Source organism: Alexandromys fortis, unplaced genomic scaffold (assembly GCF_014885135.2).
Source record: "Alexandromys fortis isolate MF-2015 unplaced genomic scaffold, M_Fortis_MF-2015_v1.1 scaffold_220, whole genome shotgun sequence".
Taxonomy (NCBI): Eukaryota; Metazoa; Chordata; class Mammalia; order Rodentia; family Cricetidae; genus Alexandromys; species Alexandromys fortis.
In genome coordinates, this window is record NW_026068099.1 from 2,045,534 (window position 1) to 2,065,967 (window position 20,434).

A 20,434-nucleotide genomic window follows, 5' to 3' on the forward strand; every position below is an offset into this window, starting at 1 on the left:
CACAATCCTCCTCCTCCCAGTATGGGGACTATAGGTGTGTGTTGCCATGCCCGGCTCCTTATCATATCTTTATTCTCTGAGCCCCTAAGGTCCTCAACCTTGATTAAGAAATAACTACCGGACTGTTTCGAATTGTAGTTGCTGAACCACACAGCAGAGTGTCAGAACTTAGCCTTGCTTTCTACCGACAATCTTTCACCCTTCCGTCCGAAGCAGAAAAAAAGCGCAAAGGGGCAGGAAGAAGGAAAAGGGTGGAATCCACTTTCACAGTTCCCCAGTCCTTTGTGAGAGACTGAAGCAGAAGACACCATGTTGAAGATGCCACCAAGTTAGGAGAGAAGGGCCCTGCAGCTGCAGCCAGGGGCCTTGGTTCTCAGGGGCACCTGGGCTCTGTCCCCAGTGGCCTGAGGGGACTCATCTCTGTTCCCAGGCGAGGCAGCTAGAAATGCCTCTGCTGCAGGCGCCTGGCCCTTCTCTGAAGCCAGGTCATGGGTGATCTAAGGAGCTGTGAGAAGCGGCTGGAGTCCTGTGTGCCTTCCTGTGTTGACTCCAGAGGCTATTTTAAGTAGGCAAGATGGTGGGAAACAGGAAGTGTCCTCCTAACTACTAGAAACTTCGCATCCTTCAAGGATTGGGGCTGGGAACCAGATGTCCCCAGTAGGCGGCAGGAAGCAGGGGAGTGCAGGGTCACTTTAAGTGTCCCAGCTTGGAAGGACCTGGGAAGGACACAGGACTCAGAGAGTCAGGGTGCCACGGGGCCATCCTGGGCTGTTTATAATTTTCTGTATCTGCCTTGGACACAAGTAGCCTCAGGGCCCCTTCACACAGGGACGAGGGGTCTGGTCGCAAAAGTGCGGATCACCCGAAGCCTTGAACTTTATGTTTAGAGAGTGAGACCAGACTTGGGTGAAGAACTCATCCTGCAGGAAGCAGGTCAGTGCAAACTAGGCTCTGCTAAAGCATCTCACCTTTGCCCTGTCCCACCCGCCCACCTGGCCCATGGTTAACTGATGCATGGGGCTGACAACAGTCACAGAGGTCCAGGACAGCAGAGTGTCAAAGTTCAGTTAAGTCACAGTATCCCTCATCCCTCAAATAGCCAATGCATGCTGAAGACATTCCTATCATGCATGCGTGTGTGTGTGCGCGCGCGCGAGTGCATGCGTGTGTGTGTGTGTGTGTGTGTGTGTGTGTGCGTGCGTGCATGCGTGTGTGCATGCCACAACCTGCATGTGGAGGTCAGAGGACAACCCTGGGTGTCAGATCTTGCCTTCCACCTTGTTTGAGGCAGGGCCTCTTGTTCACTGCTGCATATGCCAGGCTAGCTGGCCTGCAAGCTTTTGGGGACTCTCCATCTCCCATCCCACTACAGAAGTACCGAGATTATAAGCACACACTACTGTGTTCGGTGTTACACAGGTTTTCAGGATCCAAACTCAGGGGCTCATGCTCGTACAGTGAGTGCTTTGCCCACTGTGCCATCTCCCCTGCCCCAAGAGCACTCACTCATCTGGGGGTAGTATGGGCCCAGATTGGAAGTCAGCTCTGTCACTGATTAACAATATAATGCCAGACAAAGAACAGAAACTCTGTGGGCCATAGAGTGTTCCTATATAAAGCAAAGGTAATACCTACTTCCCTGGGGACTGGAGGGTTAAATGAGTACTTAGCTCAGGCTACCCCATAGCATGTGCTCAATAGGAGGCTACAACAGTGATGGCCATTCAAACAGCAGCAGACCATTAGTGCTCATTATTCCAACCTCCATCTTGCACCCCTTCATCACAACAACCCCATCCAGCCATGTTTTAAAGATACAGCTCCTTCTACAGGCAAGGAACTCAGGTCTAGAAGTCAGTGACCCACCCAAGTTGATCTGCCAAGGGATGGCCAGGACAAATGTCCTAACACTTGGGCAGGTAGGAATGTAAGAGAAGAGACACACCTGGCATAGAGTACTTGGAAAAGTCTGGAAGCGTGTGGGAGAAGGAGACTGTGCTGCTCCCACTGGGACTGGACATTCCATTGGCAATGGGTGAGGAGGACACTTTCCCATTGATGGTGGCGTAGTTGGGAAGGCTGCCTGCCCGGTCTCCCACAGACATCCTCCGCTTCTCTGGCAAGGCTGGTGTGGGGCTCCCTTGCCGGAAGGCTGCTGAGTCTGGTGAGGGAGAGGTGGCAGGGCTGCTCAGGCCAGGGTAGTAGGCAGGGGAGACAGGGAAGGAAGGTGTGGAAGGAGCCTGGTAGCCGGAGGCACTGCTTTGCCGGGACAGCGTTGGTCGTCGGTCCTCGGGAGTAGAGTAGCCACCATAAGCTGCATGTCGGTCAAAGCTGGGGCTTCCAGAAACCACAGATCCAGATCCACCCAGGTGCCGGCCCAAGCTGGGACTTCCAGGGCTGATGACTGCATTGCCATGGAGACTGGAGGCCAGATTCCCTTGGTGAGCCCCGGGGTGTCGGCCCAGGCTTGGGCTTCCTGGAGTGGCGGCCACACTGCTGTGGAGGCCTGGAACCTGGTGGCTTCCCACCGGGTGCCGGGCCAAGCTGGGGCTTCCAGGAGTGGTCGCTGCACTGCTTGGGTGGCCAGAAACCACATTACCATGGAAACCAGGGCCCATCACCTGCCGGTGGCTCAAACTGGGACTACCAGGGGCAGCCATGGTGGGATTGATAGCCCGCCGGCCAAAGCCAGGACTAGGTGGAGTGTTGGTGCCCACTGTCCTGTGTCGTGCCTGAGGGCTCCCAGGCACCATGTGAACGGTGGCCGCACTGAACTGAGGCTGGGCTTGGCTCTCTGGAGAAGAGTTGAATGGCTGAAGGGAGTAGTCAGGGCTGCTGTAGCTGCTGCCACCAGCCGGCACCGGTGATGAGCTTCGGTAACTGAGTGCTGCCGGACTCGGCTGTCCCAGGCTGCCTGAGCGGATGCTGGAGTCCAGCATGGGCTGGATGGGTGTCCGTGGACCCTGGTCACTGCTCCCCCCTGATGGGAAACTGCCCACGGAAGTGCTAGAGAGAGAGAGAGCAGGTAGAAAGGTCAGTGGATGGTATTTAATAAAGAGTGGACTTTTGCTGAGTGGACAGCATCCTTCAACCACTAAGAGCAATAAGAGCTCCACTCAGGGTAGAGGAAGTCGGGCTTTTATACATTACATAATGGATCCATGGGAAAAAGAAACCAAGGGCCAGAGAATTTAAACAGTAAGCTCAGAACCACAAAGGCCTAAAAGGCCAGGTTTCAACTCAGCTGCATCCAACTCCAAAGCCCACACTTTCTTTACCGTATTATGCTGACTCCTGACCCATCATGAGTCATAGCAAAGCAATCACCATGGAAACCGAAGGCAACTGTCCTGGTGTAGGCCTTAGCACCACAGAAACTTAGAGAGGCAGTCAAGCCTTCCTACTAGGGCTCAACTTGACTCAGTTTCCCTAGGTGGTTTATCATCCTTGCAGAGGGCTTTAGGTGACTCCAAAAAGCCAAGAAACAGAATCACAGTGGGTACCACAAATTAGGAGATCTTGGCTCATTCGGAGGTCTATCTTCAGCACACACACACACACACACACACACGCGCGCGCGCGCGCGCGCGCGCGTCTGCTCACTAACGGCACAAGCTGCCTCTGCCTGGTCATGAGGTTGCTGTGATGTAGGCACAGGCTAGACCCAAAGCTCTGCTCATGGACGATGTGATGGAAAAGAACAAGGTTGCCAGGGACCAGGGTAAGCATCCAATAGAGTGAGGAGGCAAGTAGCTGATGCTTAGGAGAGCCAGGGGGAAAAAGGGGGCCTTACCGAGCGCAGGGCCCCAGGTACAAAAGGGTTCCCTTCCTGTCTGGCTCACTCAGGACCAGGAGTGTCTGTCCACCAAGATGCCCCTCCCTCATGGGATGCAAGCCTGAGTAGCCCTTGTGCCTACACCACACACTACAGTTCTCTGTCCCTCTGACCTACATCTTCACCTCAAGACATCCCGTCATCCTTCTGGGTTCCTGCAAGACCATCATTTTTCAACGTCCTCTTTACCTCCCCAGCTAGAAGTAGCCGCCCCCACTTTGTGCTCCAAGCACTCATTTCTGGTCCAGTGCAGGGCACAGGTGGCTCTTGTCTATACCCATCACTCAGGTCGATGGAACGGAGAAAGACGTGACCTCTGACACTTACACCCATAGGTTGAAGCCCGTTTCTGCTACAGCTCAGCTACTGCCCCTTTGAGCCTCAGTTGTCTCTTCTGAGAAGTGGGAACAGAAAAGCTTGGCACTTGGGGCTACGGCACAAAGCAGCTAACAACCCGAAGCTTTGAGGAGAGCAGCCTCCTGCATGTGTGGAGCTTTCTGCACTCTGGGTTATCAATAACAGAAGGACTATTCACTAGTTCCTTTCTCTCAGGTAGAATGGAGCACAGCCCGAGAGCCTCGCTCACCACCTCGACTCCCTAAAGTTGGATGCCCAGCAATTCCCTCTCCCTAGGCCTGGTAGCAGTCTGGATGGGATTTTGCCCATCTGCAGTCTACACAGATCCTCCGCTGCCTCGGCCTCAAGCCCAGATTCTCTTTCCGTGCCTAGCTTACCTGTCAGCACTGAGGATGGGACTGCTTGTTGAAAGGGGGCTGGGAGAGACGAAGGAGCCAGCCGGGGTCCCGTTCCTCAGGGGTGTCTCATGTCCATAAGCATGGGCAGCCGGGGCACTGAAGCTCTTGGGCTCGACATCTTGAGTTCGAGGTCCTGACACCGCTGTCCTTGCCACAGACTCCACATAGCTCCGGGGCTCTGGGAGAAATAAAGGGACAAAGAATGAACACAGGTGTGGTAGGAATCCACCCACCCTGCCGGGGACTACAGTACCCCCAAAGTCCGGCCTGGGAAAGAGGCAGCATGAACCCCCCCAAGATTCCAGGGGTGCTTTACTGAGGCTCCTGTTTGCCCATACTTCCCAACCTGAGGCAACCTTTAAGGGGCACTGGCTTCTCTAAGCTCCGCCTCTGCATCCAAGGCCACCAACATCTTCCCCTAAAGACTTAACCGCCTGTCCATGGCTGGCATTCCCTTTGCAGTCTCATTTCCACCCAGCCCTACCCAGGTCCCCAGGTGCCCAAGCTCCTTGAACAATTCCAAAGCTAACACCTGACTTGGCCCATGTCTCGGGACAGTACCCAGCTCGCTCGTCAAGCAACACCCAGTGCCAGCCACTGAGACTCACCAGTCCCTTATTAGCAAGAACCCCACCCATTCCTGCACAACACACTCGGCATTCCTTCCAGACTGATGTAGAGAACCCTGTGCCTGGGTGGAGCCAGACATTCTGTGACCACTACCGTACAGCCAGCACACAGGCCCTGTACAGAGAGGCGTCATACCTAGTGTTCAGAGTAACGTTGGTCACAGACAGGTCATTTGACAGATGAGAAGACTGAGGCCTGAAGAGTAAAATGACCCAGGCCCCGTGACCTCAGAGGCTAGCCTTATGCTAACTAGAAGGGATCAGGGCTCTGGGTTTCTAACGCCATTGCCAACACCTAGGAGCCTGTCACCATCTTTGTTGCCCCAGAGGGACAAGATCTAAGCACAGGTCCCTAGCTGCCACAACCAGAAAATTCACCAAAGCCAGTCTGGGAAATGAAACCCACCTGGGACAGCCAGGCCCTGCAGCCCTTGGGGCCAGGACTACAGTGGCCTGAGTAGGAGAGCCCCTCCCCAGGTTCGCAGGGGAAAGCCTTAAAAGGGAAGGTGAGGTAACTAAACCGAAAGCTTGCTTCCTCACCTGGAGGGAAACCTGGCTTGGGAAGGGGGGAGTTACCTGGGATGTCCAGAAACCAGACGCCATGGGAGGCCCCTCGACATCCACACCCAGCCCCTGGTCACCTGGACATGCCGCCGGGCTGGGGCTCAGCTGGTGGGGAGAACCAGCAAAAGCTCCCTCCAGCTATTCAGGTCACACTCACTTCACAGGATTCCTGGGTCTCACTTCACAGGATTCCTGGGTCAACCTGACATAGGTGTGGACTCTGGCCTCCCCAGGCCCGGCTCTCTGGAAGTGGAGATGACACGATGCCCTATGACACACGCCTGGTCAGCCTCTCCGCGAATAGCTTAGGTGGGATGGTCTGACAGTCTCTGTCGCAATCCCTCAGCCCAGCTGTCATGGTGACAGCGGCCGCAAACAACAGCCAACCCAACAGGCACAGCTGTCTGCGACAGAGTCTTCTTTAGGAAAACAGGTAGTATGTGGACTGCCAGCAGCCACGGAGTACTGAGTCTACCTAACCTGTCCCCTCAGCCCAGGACACAAAGCCAGCCAATAGCCGTGGACAGTACCAAGTCTCCAACCTCACAATATAGGTTCTGGCTGGTCTAAGGGAACCCATAGTCTCATGGGGACACCAACATGGGAGCCAGAGGAATGCCAGGTTCACAGGGTCACCCACAGTGACAAAACCAGACAAGAGTCGTTTAAGACCTGGAGAAAATAAGTGCCCAGCCAGCATGGGGCCCAGGTGGACCGCCTTCCAGGCTGCTGTTACTCAAAGGTCACGAGACCATCCAAAGCTGGGATTCCATCCCTGCCACTCCCTCTGAAAGTTCTCCAAGTCTTTCAAGGTGCTCAGCACAGTTTTTCTTGTTTCTCCATGCCACACAGCCATCCACTCTCACCCAGACAGCCCTGCTATCCTACCCATAGGCTTCACTGGCCTGACAAGGTTTCCTGGCACCAGCCACAGCACCTTGCACAGAGGACTCTGTGTGTCTCTCAGATTCAGAGCCACACGACCCTCCATCCAGACGTCACCCTGTGGAAGCGGTCAGACTCAACACATGCACTCCGCCATCTTCACTGCCTGGAAAGCAGGCTGAAGCCTACGCTGGTGGCACTCTGACTCATGTGCCTACCCTCCCCCACTCCACCCTTATCTGCATCCCCAATGGCTACATTTTACCTACTTACCCCCTAGGCCGCTTGCCCTATGATTCCAGATGGCTTTGACTTTGGCTTTTGGCTGGAGTGGGTGAGTCTTTACTGACAGGGGAGGGAGGGAGAGAGGGAAGGAGGGAGAAGATGGGGTTATAGCCCATCCTCTATTCCCAGCTGTACTAGCTCGCTCTAGGTGGGTAGGAATAGCTCCCACTCCTGCTACTGTGGGTTGATTGGCCCACAATCAACAGCCCAGTTGCCCCACTAGAATGAACCGTGCGCCTCTGCCAAGGTCTCAGCCCACACATCAGGTAAGCACCACACTCTATGCTAAGTTCTCTTTCTCAAAAAGTCCATATTCTGCAGAGAGAAAGCCCACAGCCAGAACAGAGCCGCACCCAACCAACCTAGGCGGCGACTCTATCCCAACTGAGTGCCCACTCCACTTCCCTGCAAACCTGGAATCAAAGCAACTCACCCGCCTAGGATGGAGTCATGTGGGGAAGGATGCATCCTTCCAGTTCATGGCAATTCTGGCTGGGTCCACATTGGTCTTTGACCTCAACCTCCCTCTGCCCTTGCACACTCCCTTCCTGGGGTGGAGGTGCAGGGTCACAATTCCTCCTCCTCCTCTTCTAGTCCCCTAGGGAGCAGCTGACCCACAGGCCACCCAGCTGGGGAGGGCAGGAGAAGTGGAGCCCAGCGAGGGGGAGGGGGTGCTGCATGGATAACATTCCAGGAGCCCAAACCATTCCAAGTGGCTGCAGGCGGCTGAGAGCAAGGGAACACAGGAGTGACTGATTCTTCAGCCAGAACTACCAGCTTTTCACCCACATTCTCAAATACATAGCCTTACTGGAAAAGACCCTCTGGCTGAAGACAAGGGGCCAGCATTGCCCACCCTAATAAGATAAAAGACATGGGGGTGTGGAGAAGGCTTCTATGGTCTAGCACTTGCCTAACCTGCGCAAGGCCCTGGATTCAATCCAGCCCACAATAAATACATACATAAATGAAATACCAAAGACATGGGTGGTGGAGAAGAAAAAAACAAGGAAGCTCCTTGAGCCCCAGATCTAGAGCTAGCATTAGGAGTGGGCCACACATAGCCTCCTCCAAGCCCCGAAGCCCCACTCCATATCTCTGCCTAGACCTGGCTCATGGTAAGATCTCTGCCCTCCCCAGGTACCTTACCCATCCTTAGACCTTCAGGGCCTAAAACAGAGCCACGTGCAAAGCAGGTGCTGGACAATTCTATACCAGGTCACCTGTCCTGATGCCCCCCCCCAACACCATCACCAAGAATCTCAGATGCATCAGAGTCCCCAGAGTCCAACGTCTTCCTTTATAACAAATCTGTCCTCATGGAGTCACTGGGACAAACAGAACCTGGCATGGAAATCCGTTGTGGCAAGCTCTCTCTCTCCTTCCCTCCCAGAGAAGGACTCTGTGAGATGCTCAGGTGCCCCTTGTACTGTGTGTACCCACCAGAAGGGCCAGCCCCCACATGCCGAAATGACAGATTCTCAAATGCCTCTGGTCCCTATGAGTCTGCTTGGTCATCTAACCCCTCCCTTGTTGATAAGATGGAGTCCACAGCACCTTCCTCTCAGCTGCTAGGAATAGTGAAAAATAATGTGACAGTGGCCCCCACATGGCCTGGCTCGTGCCTGTGACTCCAGACCTCATGCACAAACACACATGCACTGGCTCTGTGTACCCATCTTCTTGATTTTTAAGTTTCAGGAAGGGGGTTCAGGGGATACAGCTTAGTGGGTGATGTGCTTGCTGCTCAAGGGTGAGAACCTGAGTTTGGATTCTAGTACCCATATAAAATCTGGGAACAGTGGCGTGTGTCTGTAACCCCAGCACTGGGGGAGAGGGGATGGAGACAGGAGGATCCCTGAAGCTCATGGGCCAGCCAGCTTAGCCGAAATGACAAGCTCCAGGTTCAGCAAGAGACCTTGTCCCCCAAAATAAGGTAAAAAGCAATAGAGGAAGCCACCCCACATGAACCTCTGACCTTCACACACACAACACACACACACACACATATGTGTATATATATACACAAACACATATTTACACATAAACACACACACCACACACACACACACACACACAAGCTGTGACATCCAAGCCCAGCACCCACGTATGTCACTTTCCTCTTCTCTATCTTTCACCAGGTTAATATCACCTCACGGGCATATCCACCCCTCATGTTCTTCTTTAGCCCATGGTCTCTCAAAGCTGTCCCCCGCCAAATGCTTTGTACATAGCTCTTATTCCTATTCATGAAAATGTCCATGAGCTTTATATATATATATATCATATATATATATGATATATATATATATATCATACAGTTATTATTTCCCCAGAGCCTGGCCCGTTGCCTGCTGCACAACAGGCCCACAGAATGACTGACTCAATGCATCGATGAAGAAAAGAACGCCATGAATGTATTTAGCCCAGCAGCTTCAACAGAGCAAACATCCCTCAGATTCTTCCTTCCCCAGCGGAAGAATTCTGCCACTGATCATTTTCCCTCACAAGCCTCTTTTTCTGAATTTCCCATCAAAGTATCAGCAAGAACATCAAGCGTGGCTTCCAAGGGTCAACAAAGAATGTGGCCTGGGCTGACCCAGGAGGTGGCGCCTGAGTTAAGAAATGTTGAACTGGCACCGTGGCCTTAATGCCCTCGCCGCCCACTCCCAAGCTGGAAGCCCAGTCTGGAAACAGGGGTGGGCTTAGACAGGGCCCTTTGACTAGGAAACAGGAGGCCCAGAAAAGCAGTCTGGCTGGGCTGCCTCTTGGCTGTGATCTTGGGTGGGTCCCTCACCCCCACCACAACACAGACCTTAGTTACACAGCCCTGAAAGCACAGGCGTGGCTGGGTGGATCTCAAGAAACCTTCCCTTCAGAATTCCTCTGCTCTGACACAAGGACAAATGAAGGGTAGGAGACTCAGGGCCTTATAAGCCGAGAGTCCTAGGTGAAGCACACTTAGGCCTAACTTCGGCTCTGTCAATATTCACTCTTCTGGATCGTCACCCAGACGCAGAACACAGCTCCCAGAGCCTGGATGCCGAGCCGGTGACTTTCTCCCTGGAGTCTGACAGCCCACTCATGTACTGAGTTGGCCACCCACACCAGGGACCTGGGCCTTTCTCTGCTGACAGGCACTGAGGTTGTGGGAAGCAATCTGGAGAAAGCTTGTCCCTTACATGAGGCTGGCAGAGAGCAGCCTTGACCCCCAACCTCCCAGATCTGCAGCCTCCACATGGGCTGGTTAGAAACCAGCAAAAGGGACTGGAGAGATGGCTCAGCACTCTGGAGAACTTGCTGCAGAGGAAAGCAGGCCTAAGAAAACCAAACTAAGCCCTGTAGAAACAGCCACACAGAACCATGGGCCCAAGGTGGGAACATCTACCATAGCACAGCTGGAGGGGACCTTGGGGTTCACCTGCCTCATGCCCCTCATGGGAACCACTCAGCCAGCTTCCCTTAGTACATGACCACCACGAGTCTTTGCTGAACTTCTGACCTCCTGAGCCAACCTTCTTCTGCCAGATTACAGCCCCTCTTCTTGTCCAGGCACAACACCAGCCTTCCTTCAAACCCAGGACTAGGCTGGCCTCAAAGCTGAGATCAATTGTGAACTTCTTAAAAGGATTTCTCAGTGAGATGGATCCGTAGATAATGGTGCTTGCTGCCAAGCCTGACAACCTAAATCCCTAAGTTCGATCCCTCAGTCAGACATGGTAGAAGGAGAAAATTGATTCCCCTGACCGCCACACATATACCATGGCATTTTTGTGTACCCATATGTAGGTGTGTGCACAGTATGCATGTACATGTGCGTGACACACACAAATAAATGTAACAAATTTTTATAAACAAAATTATCTTTTAAAAAGGCAAGCAAGTGCTTTTCAGAATTAAGCATGGATGTCCTGAGGAGCTTTTGTGGGAGAGAGCCCACAACCAGCCAGCAATTGCCACAAGAGCCTGGGTTTCAGAAAAATATACTTCCTGGCATTGTGCTGACAGGAAACAAGTCACGGCTCTAGGGCTGTGGCTCTAAACCAGTGCTACTGTCCCATTAAGGCTGAAGTCCTCCACAGACTCAGTCCCCAGCTGATGGCAATACTTTGAGAGGCTGGGGAACCATTAGGATGTGTGGAAGTAAGCCATCAAAGAGTGGCCGTTTGAAGGGACTGCCTACCCCGATTCCTGCCTCTTTCTCTGCTTCCTGGTCTTCAACGATATGAACAGCCTTCATCACATACTCCCACTGCCACCAATAAACTGCACCACCATGCCATTCCTGTCATAGGAGACTGAAATCTCCTCAACCATGAACCCAAATAAGCCACTCTTCCAAGTGCTCAGGTCGCTGTCACAGAGATACAAAAGTAGCCAGCTCACACCGACAGTTGATACTGGTTCTATTGAAGGCACTGTTGCTAGGTAAGTGTCACCAACACCCAGCAAGAGGAAGCCCGGCTACACACCTTCAGTGCACACAGCAGTTTCTAGAAGGACCTGCATAGGCTTAAATGTCTGAGTGGCCAAGTGAGAGTCCTGCTCTTTCTGCCCCTCCCTGTCTGCCTCTGTGTACACTGCATACCAGCCAGGTGGTGCATGTGCCCCTGGGAGAGGAAGTGGCACAGGGGGTATTTTTGTCAACAAGGTGGCACCATGCTGGCGCCCGGATACTAGCTGTGCCTGAACTCGTGCCCAGGCGGCATTCAGGCAGTGGCCAGAGTGGCATCTCATTGTCAGAAGGTGGGGACAGGAAGGCTATGTGCCTAGTCACTTGAGAGCAGGTGAGGAAAGAGATCTAGCCCCAGCCGGCCTTGTCAAGCTCCTTGTGAAAAGCCATCCCCAGACCTAGAGAGTGGGAGCCACACACAGCAAAATGCACTTACCTTCTGGAGGCTTAGTCACCTCCTCCCCCTCACCTTCCTCTGAGGGAGGAGAAGACAGGCAAGAGGAGGAGAGGCAGGAAGGGAGGGCAGATGATAAAGATGAGAGGAAGGTCCCAGAGGAGAAAGAGAGAGAGAAAGAGAGGTTATCAGGATTATATCTAGAGACAGAATTTGGTGAAGAAAAGCGGGCTGGAGGCTGGGATCCTCCTCCACACAGGACCCCGGAGTCCAGGGCTGCTGTGAAGCACTCAGGAGCCAGGTCCCTCTCAGCCTCTGCAACCAGGACCAAGCATCAGATAGCAGCATGCTGGCTAGTGAGAGGAGGCCTCTGGCCCTTCATCTCTGTGATGGCTGAGTGTATCTGCCCATGCTCATACGTCCTAAGTGAGGCTGTGTCTCAGTGTCTGCATTGTTCACAAATGCATGTTACACCCTCTTACCTGGCTGGATCAGTCTTCTGGTGACTAAGGAAGAAAGGAAAAGTTGACCCCCGAGAGCTGCAGCTCAGCCTTAAACTAGCTCAGCAGACTCCTAACTGCCATTAAAAGTCCCAGAGGACCCCTGTCTCTCTCCCCTACAGAGGGAACTGGAGAGTGGGCAGGACATAGGGGGATGGGTCTGGTGACCATCCATGTCATACTGTAACCTTCTCCCGAACATGGTCGTCCATCCCATAACCAGTATAGGGGACCTTGGTGTGGTTGGGGGCAGCCCAGAAAGTTCCCAGAGCCCAGCTCCTATTCTTAACAGCAGGGTCAAAGGTCGCCAACATTGGGCATGTGAACATAAGGAGGGGCAGGGTCTGCTTTAGGGGGGCAGAGGAGACCCAGGGCTGATAGTGAAATAACAGGGAGAGGGCAGATGGCATGGCTGCTGGGAGTGACCCATTTCTCAGGCAAAGCTTTGTGTGTGGGGGGTGGGGGTAGTAGCCCAAATACCTAAGCTCTGGCCTCTGATGTCACCAGGATGATCAACATAGGAGCCACTGGACTGAGTAGGGGCGAGGGGGGCTGTCACCAAACAGTAGGCATGGCTCTCTACTACACACCTGTGTGTACGCGCAAGTGCACACACACACGCACGTGCTGGGACACGGCACTAACACAGGGCATTAGGCTTCCAGCAGAACTGGAAGCAGGTCTCAAAACCTTAAGGCCCAGAAAGCAGAGGCAGGCAGGAAGAACGCCCCAAGGCCCGCAGAGTGGCCCCTCTGCATTACTCCAGTGTGGCACACAGGAAGGTCCTCCCAAACCTCTGCTGTGTGAGAGCTCTAGTCAGAACACCTGCTCGGACTCCTGGGTTCTCCGGGCCTCCCACACCATTTCCCTCCCTCCCTTCCGATCACTCACCACCTGTGGGGTGTAGGAGGATGTCAGCTGGATTGTGGGGCTTCAGACCCAGAGCAGACAGGGGTGTCTTGGCCAGACCTGGAGGAGAGCGCACTGTGTAGGAAGAAGATGGAGAGACACTGGAGGTGAGGATACACCATGGTGAGGGTGTGGACTGGCGAGGTCTGGCAGCCCCCTCCCTGCCCATGCTGAGCTGGCTCCCTGGCCCTCCCCTGCCCTCCCCTTGTGCTGCATCACATTTGGGCTTGAGAGGGCTACGACAGTTTGGGGCTGACACCCCTGTCCTGACCTCCCCCATCCTTGAGAGCCGGCTATGGCTCCTCTCCACAGCCACCGTCCCTTTCTTTACCTTATGAAGGCTTATTAACCACAGCCCACTCTTCAGTTGTCTTTGCCTTCTATGGATCATCTTCCCACTTTCTCCTTCCCCAGCATCCTCTGTACACACACACACGCACACACACACACGCACACACGCACTCACACACTCCTTGCAAGGCAGGCACATAAATGTAAGACAAACAAAAATAGTCTCAAGAAGAACTTCTTGTAAAGTGGGGCTGAGCATCACAGGCAGGGACCTCACGATCCCTGAGACTCAGAAGCCCCAGGTCACATGGTCCCATGAAAATCACAAGAAAGAGTGAGTCTTGGTACTGGAGTCTTGGTACTCAGGGGGGGAAACTCAGCACTCTGTTCTCAAGTGCACGGCTTCCCGGGTGAAATGAGGCTTCCCCTGAGTGGTCCATCTGGGTTACCAGTGTCACATATCACACAAGGTCAGAAAGGGCCACCCAGCTTTTCCCCCATCAGCCAAGGACTTTGAGCCGAGCAACAGGGGTGGTATCGTGCCCAGTCTCGAGAGAGCTCAGCGGCAGCTACCGTGAATCCTAGCGCATCTCTGAGAGGTAAAGAAATGAGGACTGGGGTCCTCTCAGGAATCCCGACAGCCAGAAGAAAGCACAGCCCTTAAGGACACACGTGTTCTCCACGGCTCTCGACAGATGGGCTGTAGCCTTCATGTGCCCAGGATCCAAGCTTGGCTCCATGGTCGATAGTTTAAGTAACAAACAGCAACAACAAAGTACCATCCTACAGGGTGAGCAGCAGACACAGCTTACCCATGTGTGCTCACCTGCACACACACACACACACACACACACACACACACACACTCACTCACTCACTCACACAGGGGATATCACAGATACAGATGAGACCTGCTCCCGTCCTCCACCCTTTCTGTGACCAGGGTTTGTGGGAGAAATCCCCATCCTTGGCTAACATCCGCTGCCCAGCAGGTGCAGCTAAGGGGCAGGGGACCAAGAAGAAAGGGGAAGGAGATCGAAAATAGTAGAAGCTTTGCTTGGCTTCTCCCCTCCACCCCATCCTCAGCTTCCCAGACCCAAGCAATGTGGCCCTTATAGTGAGGCAAGGAGTGGGTGGCTCTGAAGACAGGCGCCCTCTCCTTCCTGAGAGAAACATTCCATGCATTTCTCCGCCTTCCAACCTCTCTCTCCGGCCCTAGGCCTTTTTCGAAACTTCGGACTCATATATGTCCCCAGGGCACGCATGACTGGCCACCAGAGAGGAGAGAAATAGCACAGGTACAATTAACATGGCTTCCATTCCCAGCAGGGGAAGCCCAAAGATGCCATCTAGTCACAAGAAGCCCCAAAGCCACTCAGGAGCAGAGTGCCCTGGGTTTGGACGCCTGCTGCTCTAAATCCACCCTGGGCATTTACGGTGGGCTAATCTGTTCCAGGCTGCCCCGGGTGTACAGCGTACACACCGGAACTCAAGGTGTGTGCGAAAATGGCGCAAAGTAACATTTGAGTTTATTACGTATTTTGTTTTGCTTTTTTGTTTGTTTGGTTTTTTTTTTTTTTGAGACAGGTTCTTGGCCCCAAACTTACAGTCCCCTGCTTCAGCCTTCTGAGAGATAAAATGACAAGTGCCCCCATCATCCTTGGCTCAATTTATGTATTTATTTACTGTTTATTTATTTAGGTTTTATTTTTGTTTTGTTTTTCGAGGCAGAGTTTCTCTATGTAGTCTTGGAGGTCTTGGAACTTGCTCTATAGACCAGGCTGGCCTCGAACTCACTGAGATATTCCTGCCTCTGCCTCCTGAGTGCTGGGATTAAAGGTGTGCACCACAACCCTGGCTCATTTTTAAAATACCAATATCACTAACTCAATATTGTAGACTGGAGTTATATATAAATATTTCTATCATTAATTTCACTGGTACCCTTTGAGAATAAACTCTCTGGGTGCACAGATGTGGTATATTCATGTGCATGCATGTGCCTGTAGCAAACACATGTGGAGGCCAGAGGCCAACATCTAGTTCTTCCTTTGTCTCTTAAGATTGGGGCTGTGGATTCAGAGAGACTAGCCAGTCAGCTCCTGGGGATCCTCTTGTCTCTGTACCCTAGAGCTGAAACTACAGGTGTGTGGGGGTGCCAAGATCAAAACTCAGGCTTTCATGGTTGTATAGCAAGCACCCACTAAGTCATCTCCCTAGCACTCTTACAGTGTTTTTAAATATCATATAGTATCTCAATAAAATATTGTTATTGATATTGACTTTCCTATTGAAATGACAATTTTTCAGATTTAGTAAAAACTACAATTGATTTCACTAGGGTCCTGACACCGAGAATTTTAAATCACAGGTGTATGTGTGTGTGCGTGCACACAGCTTCAACCTCCCATATGCCTGGCATAGCGGTCCACACTTGCAGGCCACATTTTGTCCCTGTGAAGGACAGTCACACCCCAGGGGATGCACAGCTAAGCTCAGTCACCTTTTCCTACCAGCTTTCCTTCTCTCGGGGACTAATGGGCATCTCAGGCCAAGCCCTGTCTCCCTAAGAACTGAGCTTCTCCCATCTTTACCTTTTCTGCCACCCAAGTCTCTCACCTGGGTCCCTTAACACCTGCTAAGACCCTATCACTGCCCCTACAAAAGTCCCCCAATTCCTCCCAAGGCACTTCCCCTACAGAAAGGAACACTGACCACCCTGGGGCTCATTCGGCTCTATTGTCTGTCTGTCTGTCCACCGGCTTCTCCTGGGGTTGTAAACTAAAACCCCTTTCTGGAGACCAAGGATAGCATGAGAGAAGATAGACCTGCCCCAGTTCTTTCTTAGCAGAAGTGACACAGGGTGCCTGAGATGAAGATGCCTGCATACAGATAAGCAAGGCAGCAGAAATAAGAGCAAGGGCAAGTCACGATTGTCACATTGGGAAAGAATCTCTTACTAGTGTTGCATGGGGGGAAAACAGTGACTCAATCAAGACAGAAAGCTCCATAGGACGAGAGTCAGGATCTGCGGTCAAACAACGTGGATGTTAAATCTGAGCTAGTCTCATCCTTAGGTTGAGAGCAGACAGTAGAGAAGACAGAGCTTTAGAGTAGAGGCAGGGGAGGGGCACGGAGCAAAAAACAACCAATTCCAGTCATTCCCACCTCCGCTCACTCTCTCCCCTCCCACCCCACCCTGGGACAATCACACAAGGTGGGGGATAGGTTTAGCAGGTGCTCTTACCCCCACTGGATGGTGGGCCACTCGGGGAGGTCCTCTCCATCTCCTCAAAGGCCTCCTTGTAGCTATGCAGATGGGGCTGCAGGAGAACAGAAGGGCAGAGAGAAGGAAGTCCTGAGGAGAGGCTCCTTTTCACGTGATCCTGGGCATGGGACAAGCAGCTAGGCAGCCCACACATTCCCTCTCCAGCCTGACTCTCCACCTCGCCCAGGGAGGCCCAAATGCTGGCCCCTCGCCGCCTCAACCACTCCTTGTTGGTGGCTAAGTGTGGGGAGTGGCTGTTTGCAAGGCCACAGTAAGGCCTGGGCAGAAGAATTTCAGAACAGGGACGCAGGGCTGTGTTGTGCTGGAGTCTCTGTAGGAGCATCTGGAAATGAAGGGATTTAACAAACTCCCTGGCAGTTCTTCTGTACACAGACGTTCAAGACCCACTGCCTCTGACTACTGACATGTCTCAGCAATGGAATCATTTGGGCACAAAAATTAAACCTCCTAAGAAGAGTCTCATTTCTCCAAAGTTCAAAAAGACGCTTGCTTGTCAGTCTATCTGACCAACTTTGGACTGTAAATCTTGGGGTCATGTATGCTCCCTTGAGGATGCTTATCGAGGAGGGAACTTCAGTCAGTGTTAAAGCAAGTAGCTGGGGCACAAATGCTATTGAAGAGAGGAGACCTTGGGTGAGGATGCAGGGAGGGAGAAATTGCTACATTTACTGATGAAGTACTAGCAGTTGATCCTCAAGCTCCTGGAGATGCACCACGGACTCTGCTTTCTGCTGTGGCCCCAAGACTCATCAGCTCCAGGACTCACCTCTTTGGGCCTCCCTCCAGGATTGAGGGCAATGGTGAGAGCCAGCTCAGGGGAGACGCATTGGACGGGGGAGCGGACCCCAGGACTACGGGGGGATGTGGCCTCTGGAGACTGGTTCTCATACTGTCCATCACTGGCTGCTCGCCTCCGCAGCGGGGCTGGGGGCTCTGCAGGCTGCCTCTCCCGAGCCTGAACCCCTGGGAGGAAGGGCAGGACATGGAGAGCAATGAGCAGACTAAATAATGATGCGATCCCATCAAACACCCTCCCTCACACAAAGGCAACACCTCAGCCCAGGGGTTAAACTGGGATGAACCACATCCCCTCAGGCCCTCACCACGCCTTCCTGTCCCCAACTCAGCTCAGACCCTAAACTTCCCCTAGTGTCGGGGCAGGGGTGAGGGTAGAGGCCGCTTAGCCTGGGCTCTGCCTTCAAGACGAGTCTCTACTCTGTATAGAATTTGGACCAAGAGCACAAAGGATTGATACAAGAAACAGATGTCGGCTCCTTCCAGCCCCCAGAGGCAAAAGGCCAGAGCTTCCAGAGGAGGGAGGGGAGGGTCTCCAAGGCAACTGCATCAACCAACAAGCAACATGGAGCCTTTGGGAAGGACTTTTGGAAAGGGCTAAATTGCATCATCTCACACATGGCGCTCCCAGTGGGAAACAAAAGAATGACCAAGTCACACTCTGGAGTCTCCAGCCACAACTGGCTTCTGTGGTGGATTTGATCTCAGGGGTTTTCTGGCTTTCATCCAGTGTACCCCTGAAACCTCTAACCAACTTCCCCTACAGCAGCCCCTCGCAGCCCCCTTCCTCTTGGCAACCCGCGGGGGCTGTGGCCATGGCAGAGGCCAAGGCTCCCACCATACCTTACCCTGGCAAAGGGCAGGAAAGTGAGAGCAAGGGGCTCCTTCTTCCTGCCCCCACTTCCTGTCTAGCCCACTACAAAGGCTGCCCATGTTAGCCTCACCCTGCCTCCTCCCCATCTTTTCTCCCCACAGCTGGGCCAGGGTATGGAATCTATTATTTCACTGTGCTGGCTTCCAGAACCCTAGAATATTGACTTCCCAGGTCCCAGGAGCCAAGGCCCAACCCTGAGAGTTGGAGCCTAGGCTTAATTATTTTAAATTCTCATCTTTGCCTTCATCACCACCGAGAATTAACTAAGGGGCTTAGGTCACATGAGCTTGGGACATGAACACACATCTGGGTCCACCTCCTTAGTCACAAGAGGCAGTGTGTACATGTATACATACATGTATAAACACACACATGCAACACTGGCCCTTGGGAACACAGCCAGAACAGCCTGGTGGGACTTGCCCTTATGTAGCCCGAATCCCCTCTCATCCTTTATAGTGGGATCTATACAGTCCAAGTGGTCCCAAACCCTTAGTTTCCATAGCCACAAATGGTTGCCATGGCCTACACTACCCAGGAAGCCTTCCTGGTTAATGTAAACAGAAAAGTGCTGACTGGGGCAGGCAGAGCTGCCTCACTCACACACAGTGACTGTGGTGCAGATGCGCATACTCTATGGCAGAGGCTCTGGGGACCTATCAAGGGCTAGCAAGACCAGCTGCCAACAGTACAAGTGAGGTGCAAAAGGTGGAAGGCAGACCAGAGTCTCCACTCGGTGCTGTGACTCAGGCAGCCCTGCCTACCTGCACAATGGAGACCAAAACAGACAGCATCCTGCTGGTCCCAAACTGCTCTGCTCAAAGCAAACAACCCCTTAACCTCAGAATGCCCTGCTTTCCAGAAGAGAGAGAAAAAAAGAGGGTGTGTCAATCCTGAGCAGGGGCTGCTGGGAGAATCTACAGGGAGTAGAAAGAGGAGGCGGCCAGCTCTGGACATCTGGAGCCACCCCAGACACTGCCAGCAACTCTAGGCTCCCAGAACTCAGGCAGCTTCTGGCCTCAGGCCCTCTTCTCTTTCCTCCTGCCAGGCCCTGCCAAACTCAGGCCTCTGGGACGTGTGGGCCAGCCCTAGCCCCACTTCTGGGTTCATTCCTGGCAGGAGCATTAGAGGCCACTGCTTTTCTAATAACGTTATGACAAAGGAGCAACTTCACAGAAGTTCTGGGGTGTGGAGTTGAATTCAGCCCCAAGGTGGAAGGAAATGCCTAAGAGCTGCCTTTGGTTCCAGTGGTACACCCCCCCCCCCCGACATACACTCCACCACCATAGTCTCTGGCAATCTCTCCTCTTTTTCAAGAGTAGCCTCTTCTTTGTTTGGGGGTCCTGTGCTAGCTTTTAGAAAGGAGGCCTGTTTCCATTGGAGGCACCCTCTAGGAGGGACAGAGAACATTCACACCCATCCTTTCCTGGCATCCTCCAGGCCCGGGGCCATAGGACAGTAGTGAGGACCAAGGCTGCTCTACGTGTGTGGTGGGCCACCAGCAGAGGACACAGACCTGCCCAAGGTAGATGGGCACTTGAAAGCAAGCGTAACTGAGTCACTTCAGCTCCCTTCCCTGTCACTGCCAGGATGGCAATGGGAGCTCGCTCTGCCCAGGGGCTGTGGTTGAACCAAATGATCTCCAAAGAGCAAGGAGACTATGGATCTAAGTTTCCCTTTACAGAAGAGGAAAGACCCCCACATTGCACTCCCACAGGGCAGACCATTCCCAGAGAGTGGTCTATGGCACCAGCAGCCAGTCAGGGCACTCAGTCTTGGAAGACAGTGTCTCACTGTTGTCCCTTGGCAAGACCATAGCTAACCCAGAGTGCCTGGAGAGCTCTTTCTATGAGAGGGAGCCTGACACAGTAGAGAGGAGAGAACAGCCTCATTGTTCCTCAGCCAAGTGGTGACTCTGGACACCAGCTGACAGCCAGGGAGAGAGAGAGAGAGAGAGAGAGAGAGAGAGAGAGAGA

At 53.1% G+C, this 20,434-nt stretch overlaps 1 protein-coding gene across 17 annotated transcripts in view; it reads right to left on the reverse strand.

Moving 5' to 3' along the window:
• Tns1 (tensin 1) overlaps window positions 1–20,434 on the reverse strand; it is a 217,421-nt gene that overhangs the window by 12,793 nt on the left and 184,194 nt on the right. For 11 of the 17 annotated variants that reach the window (XM_050123776.1, XM_050123779.1, XM_050123782.1 and 8 more), the window contains 7 exons: window positions 17,556–17,752; window positions 16,748–16,823; window positions 13,192–13,284; window positions 12,283–12,306; window positions 6,942–7,013; window positions 4,570–4,768; window positions 1,946–3,006 (listed from right to left, as the gene is read on the reverse strand). In XM_050123776.1, coding sequence (XP_049979733.1) covers window positions 1,946–3,006; window positions 4,570–4,768; window positions 6,942–7,013; window positions 12,283–12,306; window positions 13,192–13,284; window positions 16,748–16,823; window positions 17,556–17,752 — 1,722 coding nt within the window. Of the gene's footprint in view, window positions 1–1,945; window positions 3,007–4,569; window positions 4,769–6,941; window positions 7,014–11,842; window positions 11,882–12,282; window positions 12,307–13,191; window positions 13,285–16,747; window positions 16,824–17,555; window positions 17,753–20,434 lie in introns of all 17 variants that reach the window. The other 6 variants (XM_050123777.1, XM_050123781.1, XM_050123778.1 and 3 more) reach the window with 3 other exon arrangements.